Source organism: Canis lupus, chromosome 17, assembly GCF_003254725.2.
Source record: "Canis lupus dingo isolate Sandy chromosome 17, ASM325472v2, whole genome shotgun sequence".
Lineage (NCBI taxonomy): Eukaryota > Metazoa > Chordata > Mammalia > Carnivora > Canidae > Canis > Canis lupus.
Window position 1 is genome coordinate 37,328,221 of NC_064259.1, and position 19,862 is coordinate 37,348,082.

Below are 19,862 nucleotides of genomic sequence, written 5' to 3' on the forward strand. Positions count from 1 at the left end.
GGCTGGTCTGCCTCTTCACTCTCCCCTTGCCCTGGGCCCTAAGGCACTGCCTAGAGCAAGGCCCTGTTTCAATGCACACAACTTGTAAAGGATTTTATAGTCTGCATGCCCCTTCTTCCTCCAGCCTTCCCCTAATCTAGGGACACTTCCAGAGTCATAGAGCTGATTAGTTGCAGGCCTGGGGACAAGACCTAGAACTTCTAGCTTGCCAAGGGGGCCCTTGCCACTGCTCTCCATGCATCAACTCAGATGGTCTTAAGGATTCCTGAGTTGTCTGCTTCGTGCTGGCAGGATCCAGGGGCACGAAGCTAGAGAACAAGCTTGGAATGGCAAAGAGGAGAAAGTTTAGAACATAGGGTCTTATAGAGAAGGTGAGGAGAGAGTATCCAGCCTTGTGGACAGTGTTATGCCAACAGCTGGGGTGGGGAGACTGAGGGTAACGGGAAGAAAGGATGGACACCCTGCTGCTCCATAAGCTGTGTCCCAATCAAATAAGCCTCCACATGGTCCCCAAATAAACCAAGAAGATCCCCACCCAAGGACCTTTGTGCTTGTTGTTCCCTCCCCCAGGACACTCTTCCACTCCTTTGACATCAAGCAGACCTCAGCCCACAAGTGACTTTCTCAGATCAGCCTTCCCTGCCACTTTACAGAAAACATGCTCCCACCCCTGGGTCCTTCAAAAACAGAGCATACTTTTTACTTTCCCTAGAGCACATGCTGTTATGCAAAGTTAGTTTGTCTATTAGCTTCTTGTCTGCCTTCCTCCATTAGACAATCAGAGACCTTATCTGGCTTTCCCCTAATGTTTGGAAGAGTGCCTGGCACACATGACCAAGTGAGCCCATGTTGTCTAGATGATAAGGGCATGTGTGCATGAACTGGCAGCAGTGAGGTTGGACACAAAGCTGAGATCCAGCCTTACTAAGCCAGCTTAGTTCCTCATGGGAGACTTCTGGCTTTACAGAGGTAAGAACCAGTCTGGCTTCTATTAGCCTGAGTCACCCTTTTGGAAGCTGGGTCTGGCGAGCCCTGCATGGGTGTGTGGAAGGCAGGCCCTGGCCCTTCCCCTTCCTCTCCTCAGGTAATCAGGAAAGAAGGAGCAGCTCTATCCTGGGAGTTACTGGCAGCACAGGTACCACACGGTGCTTCTTTCTGTGCAGCAGCTCAGTCTGGAGCCAGAGGCCAGAAAACCTTAGAAGACCGTGGATTTAAAAAAAAGAAAAAGAAAAAGACCTTGGATTCTACTGGGCCCTTCCCATGGCTGCACGTAAGCTCCTTTCACTCCTACTTGTCCATCTGTAGCACGGGTAGGAAAATATCTACGGTTAGTGTTTACCAAATGCTTTCAGACTCTGAAGAGCAAGCTTCCAGGGAAATGTAAAGGGTATGTAGCTCCAGGCCTGTCTGGGAGGCCTGGCCAAGGTGGAGGCAGTGGCAGGGCAGGGGCTGCCAGCCCAGTGACTACCAGGACAGCAGGCAATGGAGGAAGTATGACCATGATGAGACAAGTCATGGAGCTCTTCAAGTCTATTGGTCATTTTCCACTATTGATAGAGACATGGAAATTGGGAAAATATTTCTGTCAGATGAGAGAAAGAACAGTGTGAGTTCAATGAGAAATACTGACACAGTTGGGCACTAGGTCACAAGATCTGAAGTGTAGTATGAAAGGTAGGAACTGTGAACTGATTCACTCCAGCAGATGGTTTTCTCATGAGAATGCAGGCCCAGATGGCTAGAACTTCTCCTTTTTCAGGAGCAGTCAGATATTCTGATTTCCCTATCTAGTATTTTGATTAAATGAAACAATAAAGTGAACAAAGAAAATATTCAACCTGTAGGCAACTGGTTTGCAATCTCTGGTTAAGATCTGTGTGGGGCAGAGAAAAGATCTGAAGACTTGGTTTCCAATTATATGCTTGACCTCTGATTCCTCCTTTCTGGGTCTCACTCTTCTCAGTGTCAAGAGGAGACTGGCCAACACTCAGGGTCTCACGGGCGCAGTGATAGCCAATTCTTCCATAAGCTTATGAGCCATGCACTCTGCTGAGCTCTTTACATGGCCTGTCTCTTCTAATCCTCACAACAACCCAATGAGGAAGCACTATTATTGTTCACAGTTTCAGAAGAGGGAACTTGGACACAGATAGATTCAGTGATTTGCCCAAGGCCAGACAGCTACTATAAGGGGAGGAGCCAGGCTCTACTGCAGACAGTCTATTCCAAACCACCATATTGTGCTCTAGAGGCACAGAGACTGAGTGAGGTCATGGATGGAGAAGTGCCCAAGCAGTTCTTCCAAGGGCAGCAAACCCTTCCCTTTACCCCAGTAGGTGAGGCAGTCTCCAGTGGAATGAGTTAAAATGTCAGCTCATGATCTTATGTATCTTTCAAATGTGTAAAGATGATGCCACTCCTGGAACCAGATGATGATAGAATGTGAGGAAACTATTATACTTAAAAACAGTCCATTCCAAAATATCTTAAACTGGCACATAGTAGGTCCTGAGTAAGTTTGAATTCAGGAGATGAGTGCAGTGCAAGCCCAGTGAAGTCATGTTTTCTGGGAAGCCAGGAGCAGGGCTTGAGAAGAGAGACCAGGGAGAGATTCAGAGTTTGCCTCAAGAGCTGGGAGCTCCAGGACAGAGGAGCAAGGATGGAGGTGGGCATGTACCTGGGCATGGTGCTTACCTCACTGGACCTCTACCTACTCTCTAACACCACTGACCTCACCGCTAATGCATGTGAAGAAGGCAAGGCAGGAGGAAGAGGACGTGAAGGTGCAGATGGTGATAATGAAAGAGAAACTCTTTTTATAGCCTAAGTTTGAAACCAATGTTAAACTACTAGAGGTTGACATATCTTGACTTACATAATTGGAGGAAATAAAATGTGAATGGCTAAACTAAAAATTAACTTGATCAGAAGGGGAGTGATTGATCAATACTGCATCTGCCATAGTTTCTTCCTGAGTGGAAGGGTCAGGCTCTTGGTTCTTATGTGCTTTATCTTCCTGTCTAATAAAATGGGCCACATTTCTGCAGTGCAAGACTCAATGATTAGCAGCTAATCATGCCTGCAATTTGCAATACTAGCCAGCAGATGGTATGAGCACTGATTAAGGATTCGTGTTATAAGGTGACCAATCATCTCAGTTTTCCAGAGACTAAGGATGCAGGACTTTCAGTACTAACCCTTGGAAAGTCCTGGAAAAACCGGGGTAAATGGCCATGCTAGTCCAAAACCAGGTAAAGAGCTTTCTTTTTAACCTCTGTAAGTTTTTAGAATCATCCTTTTCTTACTACCAAAAAACGAACAAACTCCTAAAATTTCCAAGCAATTGTGGAATAAATCGTTACTCTGTAAGACATGAGTTCAAAGCAAAGGGAACACTGTAATACAAATATAAGTCTTGCTTCCATTCACTGTGCAACCAAGCAGAGGAAAGAGGTCAGCTGCCTTTCTGGCAGGACTTCAGCGTGGGAAGGAATACAACAACTGGGTGTAAATCCTGCCTCAGCCACGATCTGGACCAAGTGATTTCATCTTTCCGAGCCTTGATTTCTTTGTTTTTTAAAATATTTTATTTATTTATTCATAAGAGACACACACATAGAGAGAGAGAGAGGCAGAGACACAGGCAGAGGGAGAAGCAGGCTCCATGATGGGAGCCTGACGTGGGACTTGGTCCCAGCAGTCCAGGATCAGGCCCTGGGCTGAAAGCGGCACTAAACCACTGAGCCACCCAGACTGCCCACGGAGCCTTGATTTCTGATTCTGCAAGTTGAGTGTAAGTATATGCCCATCTCGAAAGTGGGTGCAAATATACCCACTTTGCATAGCTGTTATGAGGACTGAGATCCATATGAAAGAACAGAACACACAGTCTGAAGAATAGCCGATCAGAAACACAGCTGTGCCCACCCCGACCTAATTCCTGCCCCTCTCCCTCTCTGTTTGCCCATGGAGAAGCTAGCTGCCTTATAAACCTAGTCATCTATGCCACGAAGGCAAGAGCAAACATGTACCTCTAGAAGCACGAAATAACCAGGTAAATAATGGCTTTCAACTCAGATCCATATCAAATCTAGAAGTTGCTGGAGCAAAACCATCTTAGAAGACTTAGAAGCTTATAAAAAATTCACAGTGAGTTTGCCATTTAGGCCTAGGAGGACAGTATGCTTCTTATGAAGCAGTGATTGACAACAGTTGACTTCATATACAATCTCCTGACCACCATTCCCGGGCCAGGAGGGCACTGACCCTGATGGCTGCAGCTTGGTGGGACAAGATGCCAAGATATCTATTTCCAAGCCTGGCCTGCTGCCCTAGGGAGTTTCTCAAATGCTGCTGCATTTGGTTAAAATTGACTTGGTTACCTGGCAGGGCTGGGTAGGTGGAAGCTGACAAAGAGAAGTTGTGAGATCATATTTGCCCTTCCTCCTCCTGTTTGTACTGATATATTTACCCATCTCTTGGAAAGAGTAACCAAAGACTTTGTACTATTATCTTAGTAAAAATTTCCAAAGTTTGGACAACAGCACTGCCCGTATTGTGTGCTGTGTGCCGTGACACTCACATATGTAAGAGTTGCCTGACGGACCTAAATAGGAGATTGAGCCACCACAACTTAAGATGTACACCTGTCCACCCAAAGCCAGCTGCTTAAATTTTTACAAATGGTGCTTGCATGACATGAATGCAGGCCACTTAGGCACAGCTGAAAACGTCTGCACCAAGATTCACTGAAGTGTCCTGATAAACTGGATTTGTCAGGAGGGATTACTTTCTGTAAGGGGGACAGGACCTGTGGGGTGAAACATTGGGCTGAGATGGGAGAGACTGGAGTTGGGAAATAGGAATTCATGTTTCTCTTGAGAAAGATGAAGAGCCGCCCAATCTCCCCACCTCTGTAGGGTGTTGGAGACAGCAAGATCTGCTGTGAGCATCTCTTCCCAGCTTTGCATTCAGTGTTGTTAGGCTGGTGGCTTGAGGTCATCCACGGTGTGGGTATTTACACCAGAAAAATTGGCAAATGCTACTAATGAGAACTCTTTTGGAGATCCAGCTGTCAACATTTACTGGCACACTACTGCCATGCCTTCAGGCTCAATGACCCCAAACCACACACCAAGTCTAATATTATCTGTCCGCTGGCTCCAGGATGATCTTTAATAAAACAAACCTGACAGTGTTACCTTCTGATTCCATTTTCTTTAAGATAAATTCCCTGGCCCTCGGTGTGGCATTAAAGCCTCTTCTTCCTCCCACTCCTGCCCAACTTTTCGATCGCTTTTGCCCCTACCCCCAAATGCCATTCCAACTCTGCCACCCTGAATAATACGACTTAAAAAATAAAAAATACACATCAGGTTCCACCAAACTTCTTGCTGTGAGGGATGACCAAGGCTCTGACATACTGCAAAGGTCCGGATAGGTGGAAGTCAGCATTGGAGCCTTTTGCCCCGGGAAGCATTTGCTGGTGTCAAAAGCCCCAGTTGAGTTTTGGACAATCTTATGAGGCTGGGCAGGGGGTGAGTGAGTATAAAATTTGTACTTTATCTCCCACTGAGGAGAAGGGGCCTTGATAAACACCCCAAGTCTGGGCTAGAACCCTAAAGGATTAGGACTGAATGGAAATGGAGTAGCCTGCATAGTTACCTATGTGCCATTGTGATCATCTCAAGCCTGCTCGGGGTGGATGGTCACCTGGAGCTGCAGCACCCAGCCTCACTGCCCAGCAGAAGCAAAAGGGAATTCTCTCTACGCAACTACAATATTGTCCAGAGCCTCAAATGATCTCTACAATGTTTGATACACTACGGTGCCCAGCAGTCGATAAAAAGTAGTCAGGCACATGCAAGACAACCTGTGGAGCAGACAAAATCAGATGGCAGAAGGCGACCCAGCAGAGATTCAAATAATGAAGCTCTCAGGTGCAACCTTTACAAGAACCATGAGTACTGTGTTCAGAGATCTGAAAGACAAGACTGAGACTTTTGGCAGAAACTATACCAAAAAAAGGAAGCAGATGGAAATCTTAGAATCGAAAGATGCAATTAGCTGAAATTGAGAAATAGCATTTATTGAACACTTCTTCTGCGGATGGTGCTCTAGAGGCGCCCACAGGGGCCCACTGCTTGGACTTGTAGAGCTTGTCCAGTATCACTCCAAAGACATGGCTGTCCTATTTCCCTTTGAGGGGGCCTTAGTCATTTCTGCTGTCACTAGTGTCCGATAGGGCAGGGCTCGGCATATAGAAGACACTAGATACAGTTGTGATGTCTGGAGCTTGCAGGGAGAGTGTAAGGTGCTGACCAGGGAGGCAGGGTCCACAGCAATGGTGTGGTCATTAACCTGAATTCAGGAACTGGAGTGCAGAGCTGAGCACCCGGAACTGAGAATAAGGTTAGTCAGAGATTTCCTGTAGGCAGAAATCATAGGGACGCCAACTATTTTTGATAAGACGGAACCAAGAGTGGAATTGCAGCCAGAAGCGTGAGGGGAGGGAAGGAGCCTCTCCTCCCCTACTCATTTCCCCCTCCAGCCCCGACAGATGAGGGCCTCCCCCTCTGGAGTCCAGCCTGGTGTACAGGGCAGGGTTGAAGGGTTGAGGGGTTAGGGGCATTGTGACTGACCTCTCCCACCTCTCCCACTCTATGTGGGGTGAAGAAGGAGACATAATAGCTTTCTATTGGGTGAGTATTTCCTACATGGAGGGTCAGGGTGAAATACACCCTGTGCAACATCTCAGTCCTCACAGTACCGGTGACAAGGCCTCAGTTTCATTATTCATCTACTGGATAATGAAACTGAGGCCTTGAGAACAGAGCCTGGGTGACCCAGCTCCCAAGTGACATGGGAGAGTGCAGCCCCAGGTCAGCTTGACTTCTTGGTCCGATCCTAGGGACTCCTTCCTCTCCACCCGGAAAAGGCCTACCAGGCCACTTCTCAGGCGCAGACCTGGCAAAGGTGGAGAACCCAGGGTTCTGCTCTCCAGGAGATATCTTTCTCTCTGAATTTGGGATGGGGACAGAGAAGCATTTACCCAGGAGCCACAGCATGGGTGGGACCTGTCTGACAGCAGGCAGTCAGGATAGAGTCCCCCGGTCTCCCCTGGGCAAGTCTTTCCTCCTCTTCAGTCTTCAAGCACACTTTTCAAGGGATGCTGAGGTAACATTGAGGAGGGCTTCAGCAAAGGCATTAAAACACAAGTAGGAGAGAACTGATCACAGTGGGGGCTAGCTGCCTTCCATCTCAGCAGGGGTGGTGACCAGTTTAGGCCTCTGATGATTCGTAGCTGTTTCAGAAACTGTAACCCCCAACTCAGCAAATGCTGCAAGTGGCAAATAATCAAGCAGGTTCTTAAACGTCATGTCCTTCAGCCAGCCTTGCCCCAAACAAACAGAACTCACCCCTATCCCCTGGCCCTCAAAGGTAGATATTATTTCTTGCATGTGTTTCAAAGGTGAATGTCTGTCAAGGTCACTCACCTTGTGAGAACAGAGGGGACACGTACATGTCACTTTGCCCCTCAAAGTAATCACACAGGGAGGTGATACAACTTTGCAGAAATGTTCCATTTGCTCTGAAAGAGGAGCTCTTTAAAGATTTGAGATATTCATTTGTAACCTTCATTTTTTAAAAATGTTTAATTGAGGTATAATTGACATATAATATTATTTTACTCTCAGTTGTACAACATAGCAATTCACCCATCACCTGTTTTATATACATAGTTATAAAAATATCTTTTTTCTTGTGAAGAGAACTTTTGTGATCAACTTTCAAGTACATAGTATAGCCTTCCTCCTTACAGGATTTTACTCTCATTTGGACATGGACACTGATTTTTTTGGTTGAAAATAAAGTCAGACTCATCAAGATCAGTTGCTGTCACAGGATGACCACCGTCTGGGAGTCTGAAGACCTGGATTCCTGGACATGCCTTTGCCATTCATGAGCTGTGTGGCCTTGGACAGGTCCCTTTCCCTCTCTGGGTCTTTCTTAGTGTTCTTCAGAACAATGATAGGGTGGGATAGGACGAAGGCTGAGCTCCCAGCCAGTTCTCCAATGCTGCCATCTGCGCTTCGCATTAGCATTATGTGCTCTGGTCATGTGAAGCCCTGTCCGTGTTTTCCCTATCCATAAATAGGAGTATGCATACATTTTCCCTAACTTCTAGAATGTAGGAAGGAAAGAAGGTGATGCTTATTAGTGCTCACTGCAGGCTAGAATTTCTCCCTCCCTCCCTTTCTTCCTTCCCTCCTTCCTCCCTCTTTTCACCCATGAGAAAGACATGAACAATCTCCCACTGGGCAACCGAGGCAGAGGAGGTAAGTGACCTGTTCCAGGTCACACGGGTAGCAAGTCGCACATGAAAGGGGTGAAATTTGGACCCGTTTCTACACAACTGCTGAGCTGGGTAGATCCCATTATCTCAAGACCATAACTTTAAAGACTTGGCTAGTAGGAAAAGCGCTGGCTTCAAAGCACCTCTTAGGAAATTTCCTCTATAGTAGGAGTCAGCAAACTTCAAAACCTGATCCAGCCACCACTTGTTTTTGTAAATAAAGTCGTATTGGAACATGATCAGCGTGTCATTTACAGATCACCTACTACTGTTTAAGCTACGATAGACGCTAGCTGAGTTGAGAAATCGTGACAGAGACAAGCCCTAAAATATTTACTATCCTGTCCTTCACAGAATGTTTGCTGGTCCAGAGTCCAGCAAGGCTGTCCCCCCTTCAGAGAACACGAAGTGACATGAGACCGTCCTGTGTGCTGAGGAGCCCTACCGCTGGGCTGATTAGGAAGGAGGACTTTTCTACTTAAATCTATTTTTTTAAAAAGTCAACAAACAGCCTCAGGATACCTGTCAGGCAGATAAAGGCGTTCAGTTTTCATTGTGCTTTTCTTCCCAGGAACTCAGTGAAGGGGAAATAGAAATCTTAATTTTGGGGAAATTGCACAGGGGAAAAAGAGGGAGGGAATCAATTACAACACCCCATTGCGACACTCAGCACGGTTGAAAGTGACAACAACAAGGGTTTCTCATTTTGGAAATGTGGGGGCATTTCCGTTTCTCAGAGCAGGACAGGGCGGCAACAGCCTGACTTGGGTGAGTGACTATTTTCTTTATAAGCAGTGACTCCGGGCCGAAATGGCAGTGTCCCGTTGCCTCGCTGTGGCCACCGAATGGAAACCTGCAGGTGTCCTCTCAGCTACCTAATCTCTTTCCTCCTTTTCCTGTCCCATTCAGAGACAGCCTGCCGTCCCTTGGGGAAGAGACCTTGCAGGATGCAAGCCTTCAGGTAAGGCGGCCCTCCTGAGGGGGGTGGGACAGACCGGGAAATGGAGCCACCACAGCCATCGGGGGCCTCTGGCTTCTGCGGTGCCTGAGACTGGGCTGAGTTTGGGCTGGAAAAGCATGTCCATGATTCGTGAAAGGGGAACCACATGCGTGGTCATCAGGGCTTGTGCTTCAGAAGAGCTCAAGATGGGCAGAACTTGGCCAGAAGCCTGGCTTCTTCTCCCATAGACTCTGGCAATTCAGTGAGTGACAGACAGACAGATGCGGAGGAGCCACGCTGGGGCTTTTTGCCGGGCAAGGAGGCAGGAGGGCCACGGTGGGTGGCAACTGCTGACTAGTGCTGCAGATCTGTATTGACATGGTGGAGGACTCTTGGGGGCCTCAGTCTCCCCATCTGCAATGTGGGGTTAAGGATCACCTCCTTCCTGCCTGCCTTACTGGGTTGTCGTGAAGATCACACAGTGCCAGAAAACTACGTGATCTTTTAAAAGTTGGGCCAGGAGTTTTGTGAGATGTCACCAGCACTGTTGGAAAATTGGCAGGCTGTGACGCTGTCCTCATGGGCCCTGGGTCCTGTGATATCCCAGGACTGAGTCACATCACCCTCAAACTGAGTTTTCCTAGCTTGAGGCTGCAGTTCAGGATTCTCTGTGTGTGTGTATGTGGGTGGGTGCATCCCTCCCCTTTCCAGACACCAGGTACCTCCCCTTTCCAGGCTTCACGAGGTTTGCCTCTGCTGCCTCCTACTGGCTGGGAGCTCCAGGAGATGCACCTAAAGGTCTCCAGTAGGAGTCTCATCCAGGAACTCAGAATAATCTGGAAAGGTCAAATGCTCATGTGTGCAAAGACCTTTGCAGTTGGTCCAACCACCCCTCACTGAGCTCATGAGCTTCCCAAAGTCACCTGATGACATGGGTATTGTCAGCCACATTTCATTTGTGAGGAGATGAGGCACAGGTCCAAGGTCACATGGGTGGGCAGCAGGGAATGGAGGGCCCACATTCTGGCTGGGGTTCTGCAAGCCTTGCTCTAAGCCTTTCACCAAGGAGAAAAGACTGGGAGCCCCAGGGTGAGCTGGCTCGTTCCCAGGGAGGGCTGCCCCTGTCAGATCCAGAGCAGCCACTGAGTGATGGAAGACTGGCACTGGGAAGAGACCCTCATCGTCTAAGGTTCCAAGTGAGTTAGCTGCAGCGTGCTTTGTCCCTTGAAACTGCCATGATGGCCTCTAGTCACAGATAACTCTTTAAATTTATACTTAAATTAATAAAAATTAAGTTAAGTTAAAAATTTGGATCCTTAGTCACACCACACTTCAAGCACTCGATAGATAGCCATATGTGGCTGGCAGCTACCATATTGGACAGTGCAGATATAGAACATTTCTGCCCCTGGAAAGTTGTATTGGATGATGCTACTCTAGAGCATGTTTTGCTGGAGTAGAATGTGTCTGCTCTGGGAATCTGAGGGTGAAGAGAAAAGATGAAGAGAGGGGTAGAATGTGGGTGCCTTGTGTTCCAGCTGGGCCTGCCTCTTAGTGTTGACCTCAGTCTTTCCTCCATGCCAGGGATGTGCTAAAATACCACCACCACCCCCCAAAAAATACCACACCCCTGGGCCCACGCCTGGCCAAAAGTTGAATGCAGATTCAGTGAGCTCTGGGAGACACAGGAAGAGGTGGAGCACAGGGCTGGGCCCACAGAAGTGGCTCACTGTACCTGGGTCCTTTCACATTTCAGAATCTGGGATGTTAACCAGAAGACCTTCTACCTGAGGAATAACCAACTAGTCGCTGGATACTTGCAAGGATCAAATACTAAATTAGAAGGTGAGTGGTTGCCAGGCAAGTGGACGTTGTGTGGGTCCTGGGTCACTTTGCCATGGAGTCTCCAGCTTGCCCCCCAGAAAACCTTAGGTTCAAAGTCTTAATCCCCACTTGGGTGTTTGTGGCCGAGTGAGAAGCTGGGGGAGGCCTGGCCAGTAGAGCGCACACTTGAGGGCAGCCTCCAGAGGGCAGCAGGGTCAGATCAAAGGTCAGGAGCCCCCAGCTACTGGCACGGTGTTCCAGAGCCACAGCTGGCAGGGGTAGGGCACAGAAGGCAAGTTGCTCCTTTTCCCTCCTGTGACTATTAAGCCTTCCATGTTCCTATGTTGATCAAACCCTAACTACCACCCAGAATGAATACACCATATCTAGGCCTGGGTTATGCCCCTTATTCACAGACACCATATTCAGCCACCTTCTGGTCCTTGCTCAAAACAAGCTGCATGAACATGGGCAGGCTTCTCCTACTCCATCCGTTAGTTTTTTCTTTGCTAAAATGAGGCCAGTGTGATGGCAGATGGGGGAGAGTCTTTCAGCGCTAGCCTTCTGGGATGTTTTCATGGCCCTGTTGCTGACGTGGTACTATAGGATGACGTGATCTCCACCTTCCCACCCTGCCCCATCCCCTTGTTCTTGGCCCTCTGCCTCCCTCAGAGAGAGCGTGAGACCTGCCTTCCCTGTCCTTCTGTTAATTCTCCTAATGGACATGCCAAAGCGCAGAAAGGCTGAGATTTTCATAGCTATGTGAGGGCTCAGAGACTACCAAGGGTAAGAGGCAGCTTCAAAGTCACCCAGGTCCCTGTAGACCCTGTGTGTAGCCCTGGGGCCCACTGTGTGCTATATCCCTGCCCATGGGCAGCACCCCTGGTGACCAGGAGCACATGTGTCCTGAGGAGAAAGGAGGATAGAACCCATGAGGAGCAGAATCTGGGTGACAGGGAACTTGAGGAGTAACTCGATAGAGTGCTTGGTTTGATCTTCTGTTTGAATGCAGACCAGGATGATGTGGCCTCAGCATCCTTTTGACCTTAGGTTTTTAGTTGGTGGAGGGTGGCGGGAGGGAGACAGAAAAATCTCCTGGGAGAGTCTAGGCTGCCTCCTCTTCTTTCTACAACCTGACCCTGCCCTCTGCTCTTCCTCCAGAGAAGTTAGATGTGGTGCCCGTCGAGCCTCATGCCGTGTTCTTGGGGATCCATGGGGGGAAGCTGTGCCTGGCCTGTGTCAAGTCTGGAGATGAGACCAGGCTCCAGCTGGAGGTAAGGACCAGTCTCAGATAATGACCACACCAAACCTGGTGGCTGGAGCGACTGTACTGTGTTCTTTCTCGGGACTCTGTGGGTTGATTAGGCAGGCGAGGCTGGGCAATTGTGCTCCACTTGGCATAGCCTGCACCCCTCCCAGAGCGGCATTCAGCAGGGAGCTCTGCTGACACGGAGGTAGGCGGAGGTGTGCCTAAGGGGGTTTCTCACCCTCTAGCTCTTGTTCCACGTGCTCTCTCAGAGCTGCACTGCCAGCCTGTGCTTCCTTACAGCATGGCTGCTGGCTTCCCAGAGAGATTAGTTCAAAAAGACAATGTGCAAATGCCTGTTAAACCCCTGCTGTGCTGACATCACACCGCTGACGCCCCATTGGCTGAAGCTAGTCATGTAGCTGAATCTAGTCTCAATAAGGGAGGGAGACAGGAAGGATGGTTCATTTGGGGGCCTCATTCTCTGCATGCCACTCTCTTGCCTGAGGGCCTCCAACCCACTTAGACTTGCCCTCTTTCAGTGAAGCCAAGCTTCAGAACTTTCCTCTTTTAATCTTTATCCACTCAAACCCACAAGTTGGCAGCCTATCCAGGGCCCTGCACTCCTTGATCCCTGCAGTATTAATGGGCTGCCAGCCCTGGGAAAAGATGGTTTTGTCTCAGGGACTTGTTGGATAAGATCTTAACCCAATGTGAGTGGCTGTAACAGTGGCCCTGTCTCTTCCCCCCACCAGTGGACAGGGGTATTCTTTTGGAGGGTGACTACTCCGTGTGGAGTAGGAGTGACCAGGACATTGTATGTACCGTGTTGAGTGGACTACAGTACTCTCTGCCCACCTTCTCCGCCATGCCCTCTTACCGGTGGCACAGGCCCTGACAGAGCACCAGCCTCCACATGCACTGGCCTCTGCTGCTGATGCCATGCATTCACCAAACATATTGGCCCATGGCTAGAGTGGCCAGATTTCCCAAAGTCAAGGTGTGACAATGGGACAGCCTCTTTGTGTCGCTGCTACCTAGAGACCCGGGACACATGGCCTACTGCAATGGTCTGTGGTCACTGTTTTTCCAGCACTTGTGGGCCAGCCAGAGGCTAAATCATGGTGGGGAGAGGGAGGCAGCATGGGACCTCTGGGCTCCTCAGCTCTCACTGCTCATTTCTTGGCTTCCAGGCCGTTAACATCACTGACCTGAGTAAGAACAAGGATCAAGACAAGCGCTTTACCTTCATCCTCTCAGACAGTGGCCCTACCACCAGCTTTGAGTCTGCTGCCTGCCCTGGCTGGTTCCTCTGCACAGCACTGGAGGCCGACCGGCCTGTCAGCCTCACCAACAGACCAGAAGAGGCCATGATGGTCACTAAGTTCTACTTCCAGAAGGAATAATAGTGTGTCCATTCCGTGCTTCCCCCCCACTCCCAACACATCAATGACTCCAGAGATGCCTCTCCATTCTGCCTGGGGTCTCCTGGCTGTGGTGGAGGCTCTGAGGAGCAGCCTCGGTGGGGTGGACCCTCAGAAGGATGTATGAGAGCCCTGGTAACGGGACCCTGCCTCCAGCCTCCTCAGCTAGCCAACCTCAATGCTGCCACCACAGTGGTCTTTCTAAAGTGCACCTCTAGCTGCAGCACTGCTCCAGGCCTTTCAGGGCTGCCTCTGCCTTCTGGATTAAAGCCAGGCTGCTTGGCCAGCCTGGCCCCCTGCTCTCCTCTCCGTAACTCCTTGCTCTCCTCCCTTGCCCCATGTCCATGTCCTGGATCCCTCCTGCCCCTTTGCTGGCCTCCCAAACCTTGTGTTTTGCAAACCGATGTTGTTCTGTGGGGAAACCTTAGAGTCTGTGCCAAGATGGAAGATAAGGATTTCAACTTGGCTTTCCTTTGAAGCCAATTTCATCCAGTTTCAAGGAGAGTCCTTTATTTAGACACTATGTCCATTCTGGAAAAGTGTGGGCAAGGATGAAAGTAGCTCTCCCTTTTGATTTCTCTTATTTTTGTAACGTCCTGACCTGCAAAAATGACAAGTTAGTGTGTTATGTTGGTCTCTACTTTTTTTCTTTCTGTGATGTTCCTAAAGCCTGGCCCCACTGCTCCAGCGAGGTACCATCTCCACTCCAGACCTTTGACAGCCACCTGCAGTGCTTCTCCTCCCCCATCTCTCCCATCAAAACTCCCAGCTGCAGGCCAGGGCATCAATGTGGCTCCACTGTTCCTGGGAGGGAGGAATTACTCTCGGACCATTTTAGCACTTCTGACACTCTGAGACTTGTTTGAAAGGTTGTGTCTCTGTCTGTCTCCCACACCAGACTGTGAGTTCCCAAGAGAAGGGAGCATGACCTCTGTGTTTTGGGGCTCCCGCAGGGCTGAGCACACAGCTCCGGCCCTTAGCACGTGCTCACTGAATGTGTGTTGTATGTGTTGAGTAGAAAGGTTTCTACTCTCTGTGACTTAAGCTCTGTTTTACAATAAAATCTTAAAAACTCATCTACTTCACTGGCTGTGTCTAGGGCCTTGCCAGGCTTGGCGCATGGAGAGCTTGGGAAATGAGGAGGCCAATGGGCCTTTTCTCACCCCAGGGACTAGGCCTGACTGCCTCTTTTCTGAGAGTCTTTTTCTTTTTGGGGTTCACTCTTTCTGGATACATGAGAACAAATCTCCCTGCCAGGAAGGTGTGTAGCATCATTATCCACAATATCCCCCAGTAGAAAACAATCCAAACACCCATCACGGAAGAACGAAACAGAAATCATGTGTGTTCACACAATGCAATGCTCAACAGCAAAGAAAGTGGATGGATTGCAATCCACAAAACATGCATCTTATCCACATGGTGTGGAGTCAAGAATCACAGAAGCATGCACAGAGCATGATTCCATTTACATAAAGCTAAAACGCAAAACTGAGCAGTTGCAGGGAGAGCTGTGTAGACAGGTGGTGCAAACATGGAGAAGCGGGGGGGGGGGGCTGTGTCTGAAAGTGGAGTTTCTAAGTGACTCCTGGGAGACAGAGGGTCAGGGGGGAGTGCCCAGAGGCTTGTAGGATCTGGGCAACACTATTTCTCGGCATGAATGTGATTAGACAGTTTTCTGTGTGTATGCTATATTTCATAATTTTGAAATCTAAAAAAATAAAAAACCTTGCCCCTCTGAGGTGTGAGAAAAGGGGGCACTGGGAATGATGAGAACACCAAGTGGAATACTGAATTTGGCCCTGTGAGGTGGGAGTGCAAGACTGTCCTCAAACATAGTGCAGTCCCTCCTTCTGCTTGGGTTCTGCTGACTTCTGGACGTGGTCTCGGGAGTCCTTGAGTCAGGCCCAGCTGGGTTGCCCCCCTCGTTGGGGCCTGCTGCTCACTTGTTTCCAAAGATTGTTGACTTAGATGGGCTTTGCAAACAGCGTTCCCTGGACTTCTCTCCAAGGCCCAGGAAACAGAACCAAACTCCACAAATCTAAGTCACAAGGCTGAGCTCCATGCCTCGAACCCACTTCCAGCTAAGCCCTCTGATCCTCTCCACTTACAGACCGGACTTCACGCATCCCCTTGATGGAAGAGGAGATTTCATCGCTAAAAACTAACTTCAACAGGTTAAAAGGCAACCTGTTTACCAATTGGTTAATTGGAGAAAATCTTTACGCTCTTGTCAAGATCTCGGCTCCTTGGAGGAGGCCACCCTCAGGTCAGCTTTCTCTTCCTCAGATGGAAGATGGAAGGAGCCACACCTGCTCCTCAGGGATGATTGGGGGATAAAATGAGTTGGTGTGGGTACAATGCTGTGTGTCAGAGAAGGGTGCATGTGGCGGATAGATTTCAATTTGGTAAAGGGGGAAGTTCAGGGCTGAAAACACTTCGAGGCTTAATGGTACCAGTATCGACAACACTTGTGGGGCTCTACAGCCACCCTGCCCTCCTCTTACAGAAGGGGAAAACATGAGGCTCAGCCACTTTGTGTGATTAGATCAAACAGCCAATTGTAGGTAAATAATGGACAAGGCCGTGAGACAGCCATGCACATGAGCTCTAGAATGTTCTGGCTCTCCTGTTTGCAAAGAGTACTCACGGACAAGTGAGTTAATGTCTTGGATGCTCTGTTTCCTCATCTCTAAATGCAGGTAATAACTAAGGCACAAGGCTGACTTATTTAATCTTTGCAATATTTCTGTGTAGTAGTACTACTGTTATCAGTTCTGGAAGAGTCAGTGCTCAAGGGAATCTGCTTGAAAGCCTTGGTGCTCAAAGTGTGGTACCCAGATCAGCAGCAGCAGCAGCAGCAGCAGGGTTGAAGAGTTAAAATGCAGAGTCTCAGGCTTCATGCCAGACTTCCTGACTTAGGATCTTCATCTTGAGCAGATCTCCAGGTAACTCAATCCACGTTCAAGTTTAAGAAGGTCTGCTTCAAAGAGCAGCCCTCATGCGGTGTATAAACTCAGGTGCATTTGTTAAACTGACTCTCATAAACCTAACCCATGTCCTCAACATTCCTCCCACTAGCTCACTGATGATACCCAAACTCCCTTATTAAGACCTTCTTCTCTGGCTTAATGTGTTTTTAAGAAGAAAAGCTTTATGGATGCCTGGGTGGCTCAGTTGGTCAAGCATCCAACTCTTGGTTTTCACTTGGATCAGGTCATGATCTCAGTGTCCTGAGATCAAGCCCCGTGTCGGGCTCCATGACCAACGTGGAGTCTGCTTGTTCCTCTCCCTCTGCTCTCTTTCTTATAAATAAATGAAATATTGGGGTGCCTGGGTGGCTCAGCGGTTGAGCATCTGCCTTCGGCTCAGGGCATGATCCCGGGGCCCTGGGATTGAGTCCTGAATCAGGCTCCCAGCAGGGAGCCTGCTTCTCCCTCTGCCTGTGTCTCTGCCTCTCTCTGTGTCTCTCATGAATAAACAAATAAAATCTTTAAAAACAAACTAAATAAATAAGTAAACTCTTTTAAAAAGAGAGACAGAGAAGAAAAGCTTTAAGCCCATTCTGTCCTGTTAGAACATCATCGGCTCCACACATGCAGGGATTTTTATCTGTTTTGTTCTACGACGCACCCCAAGTACCTAGATCAGCAAGTGATATGTACAGGTTGGCCAATAAATATTGGATGAATAAATGAATTGGCCAGTGATACATCAGTAGGAATTAATGTATTACATGGGTCAGAAAATTTGGGAAGACAGGGAACTTAGGCCAGGGAAGTTTTGAAAGAAACCTAGAAGAAGGGAAAAAGATGAGGGTGTTGTTGCAGGTTGCAGAGATTTTGGAGCTCATCAGGGAGAAAGATATGGCCACAAGGTGGCAGTAATGCACACGGGCTTTACCGGGCTACCCTTTGACAGGTGCCCTTCCCTGCAGGCTTGGAAGTCCTTTCAGGGGCTACTCGGCAGGTAGGAAGTTGCTACTTAGGAGGAGAGGCAGGCATGGGGAGGAGAGAGAGAGAGAGAGAAAGACAGAGAGAGAGGGTACTCATGTGTCTAGGTGATGTCACTAGCAGCACAGTAGGGAATTTCTGGGTCAGCACAGCATCAGCTGGACTCTTTATGACCTGATGCTTATCCCTGGCTAGCAGATGTTGGGAATAGCTTTGTGGGGTATGCAAAGCAGGCAGGCTCTAAATGGCTAAAACACAGCTTATTTGGGTGATGTGTAAAACAATTGGTTGTGTAAACATTTGAATTTGGCCTCAGGTGGGCTTTGGTGCGAACAGGTCTCAGCTCACTGTGAAGAAATCAGCGACCTAGGGGCCAGTATGCAGAGGCCACCTTTGGCTCCCTTACATAGCACAGGGCCTGTGAAGTGGCTCGGAAAAGGCAGGCCTGGGCCGCCTGTGAAGGCGACAAGGAGGCAATCAGGGTGGCTGGGAGGTCGGAGGCTTGGGTAGGAGAGCAAAGCACAGGGAGGGAAGATGGGCAAGATTCGGAGAGGAATGTGGCCTTTTCGGTCACTTCGAGGTCTGCCCTGGAAGACCACAGAATCATGGAACAGCTCATTTGAAACTGCAAACCTGAAAGTATGGGACTCCATTTGGTTTTTAAAGTTTTCCTAGTCTAGTCAGAATTTCCCTACTAAGTAGCGGACCAAATACCATCTCTTCTCTGGACCTCCATGTTCTCACTTACAAAGGGAGAGGATGAGACCAGGTCTGTGGTTCTCATTAGGCTCACCTGTGGAGCTTTACCAAAACCGATGGAAGGCTGACTCCATCTCCAGAGACTGGTTTGGGGGTGGTCTGGGCACGCTCAGGTCAAGATCCCCCTGGACCAGAAGGCTCCTGAGTTCAAGTCCTCACAGCTGCTCCCCCAGAGTGAACCCTGTCTGGTAGCATCTGGAAATGCAAAGGAGGTAAATGATGCTTACCTTCAGAGAAAGGTTCTTTACCAAGTCAGCAGTATATTTTGACTATATTTTAATCTGAGTTGAAGGTAGAAGGTTTTCTACTTAGTCTAGTTAAGGCACACTTGGAGCTTCTTTTTTTGGCATAAATTATGCTATAACTGTAGATGTTAAATTGGGGTAAAAGTCTTGCAAATCTTGGGGAAACCAAATAATCTTGTGTTTCCTCTTCATAACATTATGAAATCCCTGATCATAGCGGCAAAATGTAACACGCTTGATATTGAACCCAATTCTTAGAAAAGTTTGGAGATAGTTGAAGTATGTGTTTTGGGGTTCTTATCCTCAAATCTGACAAAGCCTAAATACAGGGATGTTCAGCTTTCAAAAGAATGTTTCTGGGTCTTCTGCTGCATCCAGTATGTGGGGGTTTTCAAACAACAACAAAAACCCAGAAACCAAAAAAACCACCCAAAAAAACAGTTCAAGAAATGTCCACCAGAGGTCAGCATTTTACTGAAGAGAATCCAATATGCCAGCCTGCCAGGGAGAGGGCAGCAGAGCAACAGAAGTCCCTGACTTGAAGTCAGAAGGCCCAGGAAGAAGGCCCAGCTCCACCATGTAATAGCTAGAGGATTCTGAACAGGCTACTAAAGCTTCCTGAAGCTAGTTTTATTCATTTGGAAAACCAAGATCATAGTACTTCTCAAAGTTGTTTTGATGATTAAATAGCATGTGTAAAAGTACCCTGCATAAAAGCTTTATATAAAAACTGGCTTAATAATGTTATAACCCAGGGCACCTGAGTGGCTCAGTGGTTGAGTGTTTGCTTTCAGCTCAGGTCGTGATCCCCAGGTCCTGGGATCGAGTCTTACATCAGGTTCCCTGCAGGGAGCCTGTTTCTCTCTCTGCCTATGTCTCTGTCTCTGTCTCTGTCTCTCTCTCTCTCTCTGTGTCTCTCATGAATAAATAAATAAAATCTTTTTTTAAAAATGACGTTATAACCCAAGTGTCCCCAGATGTCTTCAGGCTGTGGAAACAAAGCAAATCACATGGTCCGAGTGTCAGGATCCCGGTCCAGCTTGCCCTTTAACACCCTTCCCTCCTCCCCTCAATCCATAGGATTGCTGGGATGACCTAGTAAGGGGCCCACACTC

General features: G+C 48.4%; 1 protein-coding gene and 1 long non-coding RNA gene across 4 annotated transcripts in view; one reads left to right on the plus strand and one right to left on the minus strand.

Moving 5' to 3' along the window:
• Positions 1–19,862, minus strand: part of LOC118351136 (uncharacterized) — a 53,637-nt gene that overhangs the window by 28,646 nt on the left and 5,129 nt on the right. The window contains exon 2 of the long non-coding RNA XR_004805998.2: positions 18,537–18,697. This is a non-coding gene — a long non-coding RNA (uncharacterized LOC118351136). The remainder of the gene's footprint in view (positions 1–18,536; positions 18,698–19,862) is intronic.
• Positions 833–14,866, plus strand: IL1RN (interleukin 1 receptor antagonist). Of its 3 annotated transcripts, XM_025453908.3 has the most exons (6): positions 833–969; positions 1,164–1,270; positions 9,266–9,317; positions 11,053–11,141; positions 12,282–12,394; positions 13,560–14,866. In XM_025453908.3, exons 2-6 carry the CDS (start codon positions 1,261–1,263, stop codon positions 13,770–13,772), a joined length of 477 nt encoding a protein of 158 aa, XP_025309693.3. In that variant the 5' UTR covers positions 833–969; positions 1,164–1,260; the 3' UTR covers positions 13,773–14,866. The 3 variants fall into 3 exon arrangements, with proteins under 3 accessions (XP_025309693.3, XP_048951451.1, XP_048951452.1); XM_049095494.1 differs by lacking the exon at positions 833–969 and having other exon boundaries at positions 1,082–1,270; XM_049095495.1 differs by lacking the exons at positions 833–969; positions 1,164–1,270 and having other exon boundaries at positions 9,121–9,317.

Coding starts and splice junctions, on each gene's coding strand:
- IL1RN (XM_049095495.1), top strand. CDS start 9,202: ATGGAAACCTGCAGGTGTCCTCTCAGCTACCTAATCTCTTTCCTCCTT. Junction 9,318..11,052: donor TGCAGGATGCAAGCCTTCAG/GTAAGGCGGCCC, acceptor TTCACATTTCAG/AATCTGGGATGTTAACCAGA. Junction 11,142..12,281: donor ATCAAATACTAAATTAGAAG/GTGAGTGGTTGC, acceptor CTCTTCCTCCAG/AGAAGTTAGATGTGGTGCCC.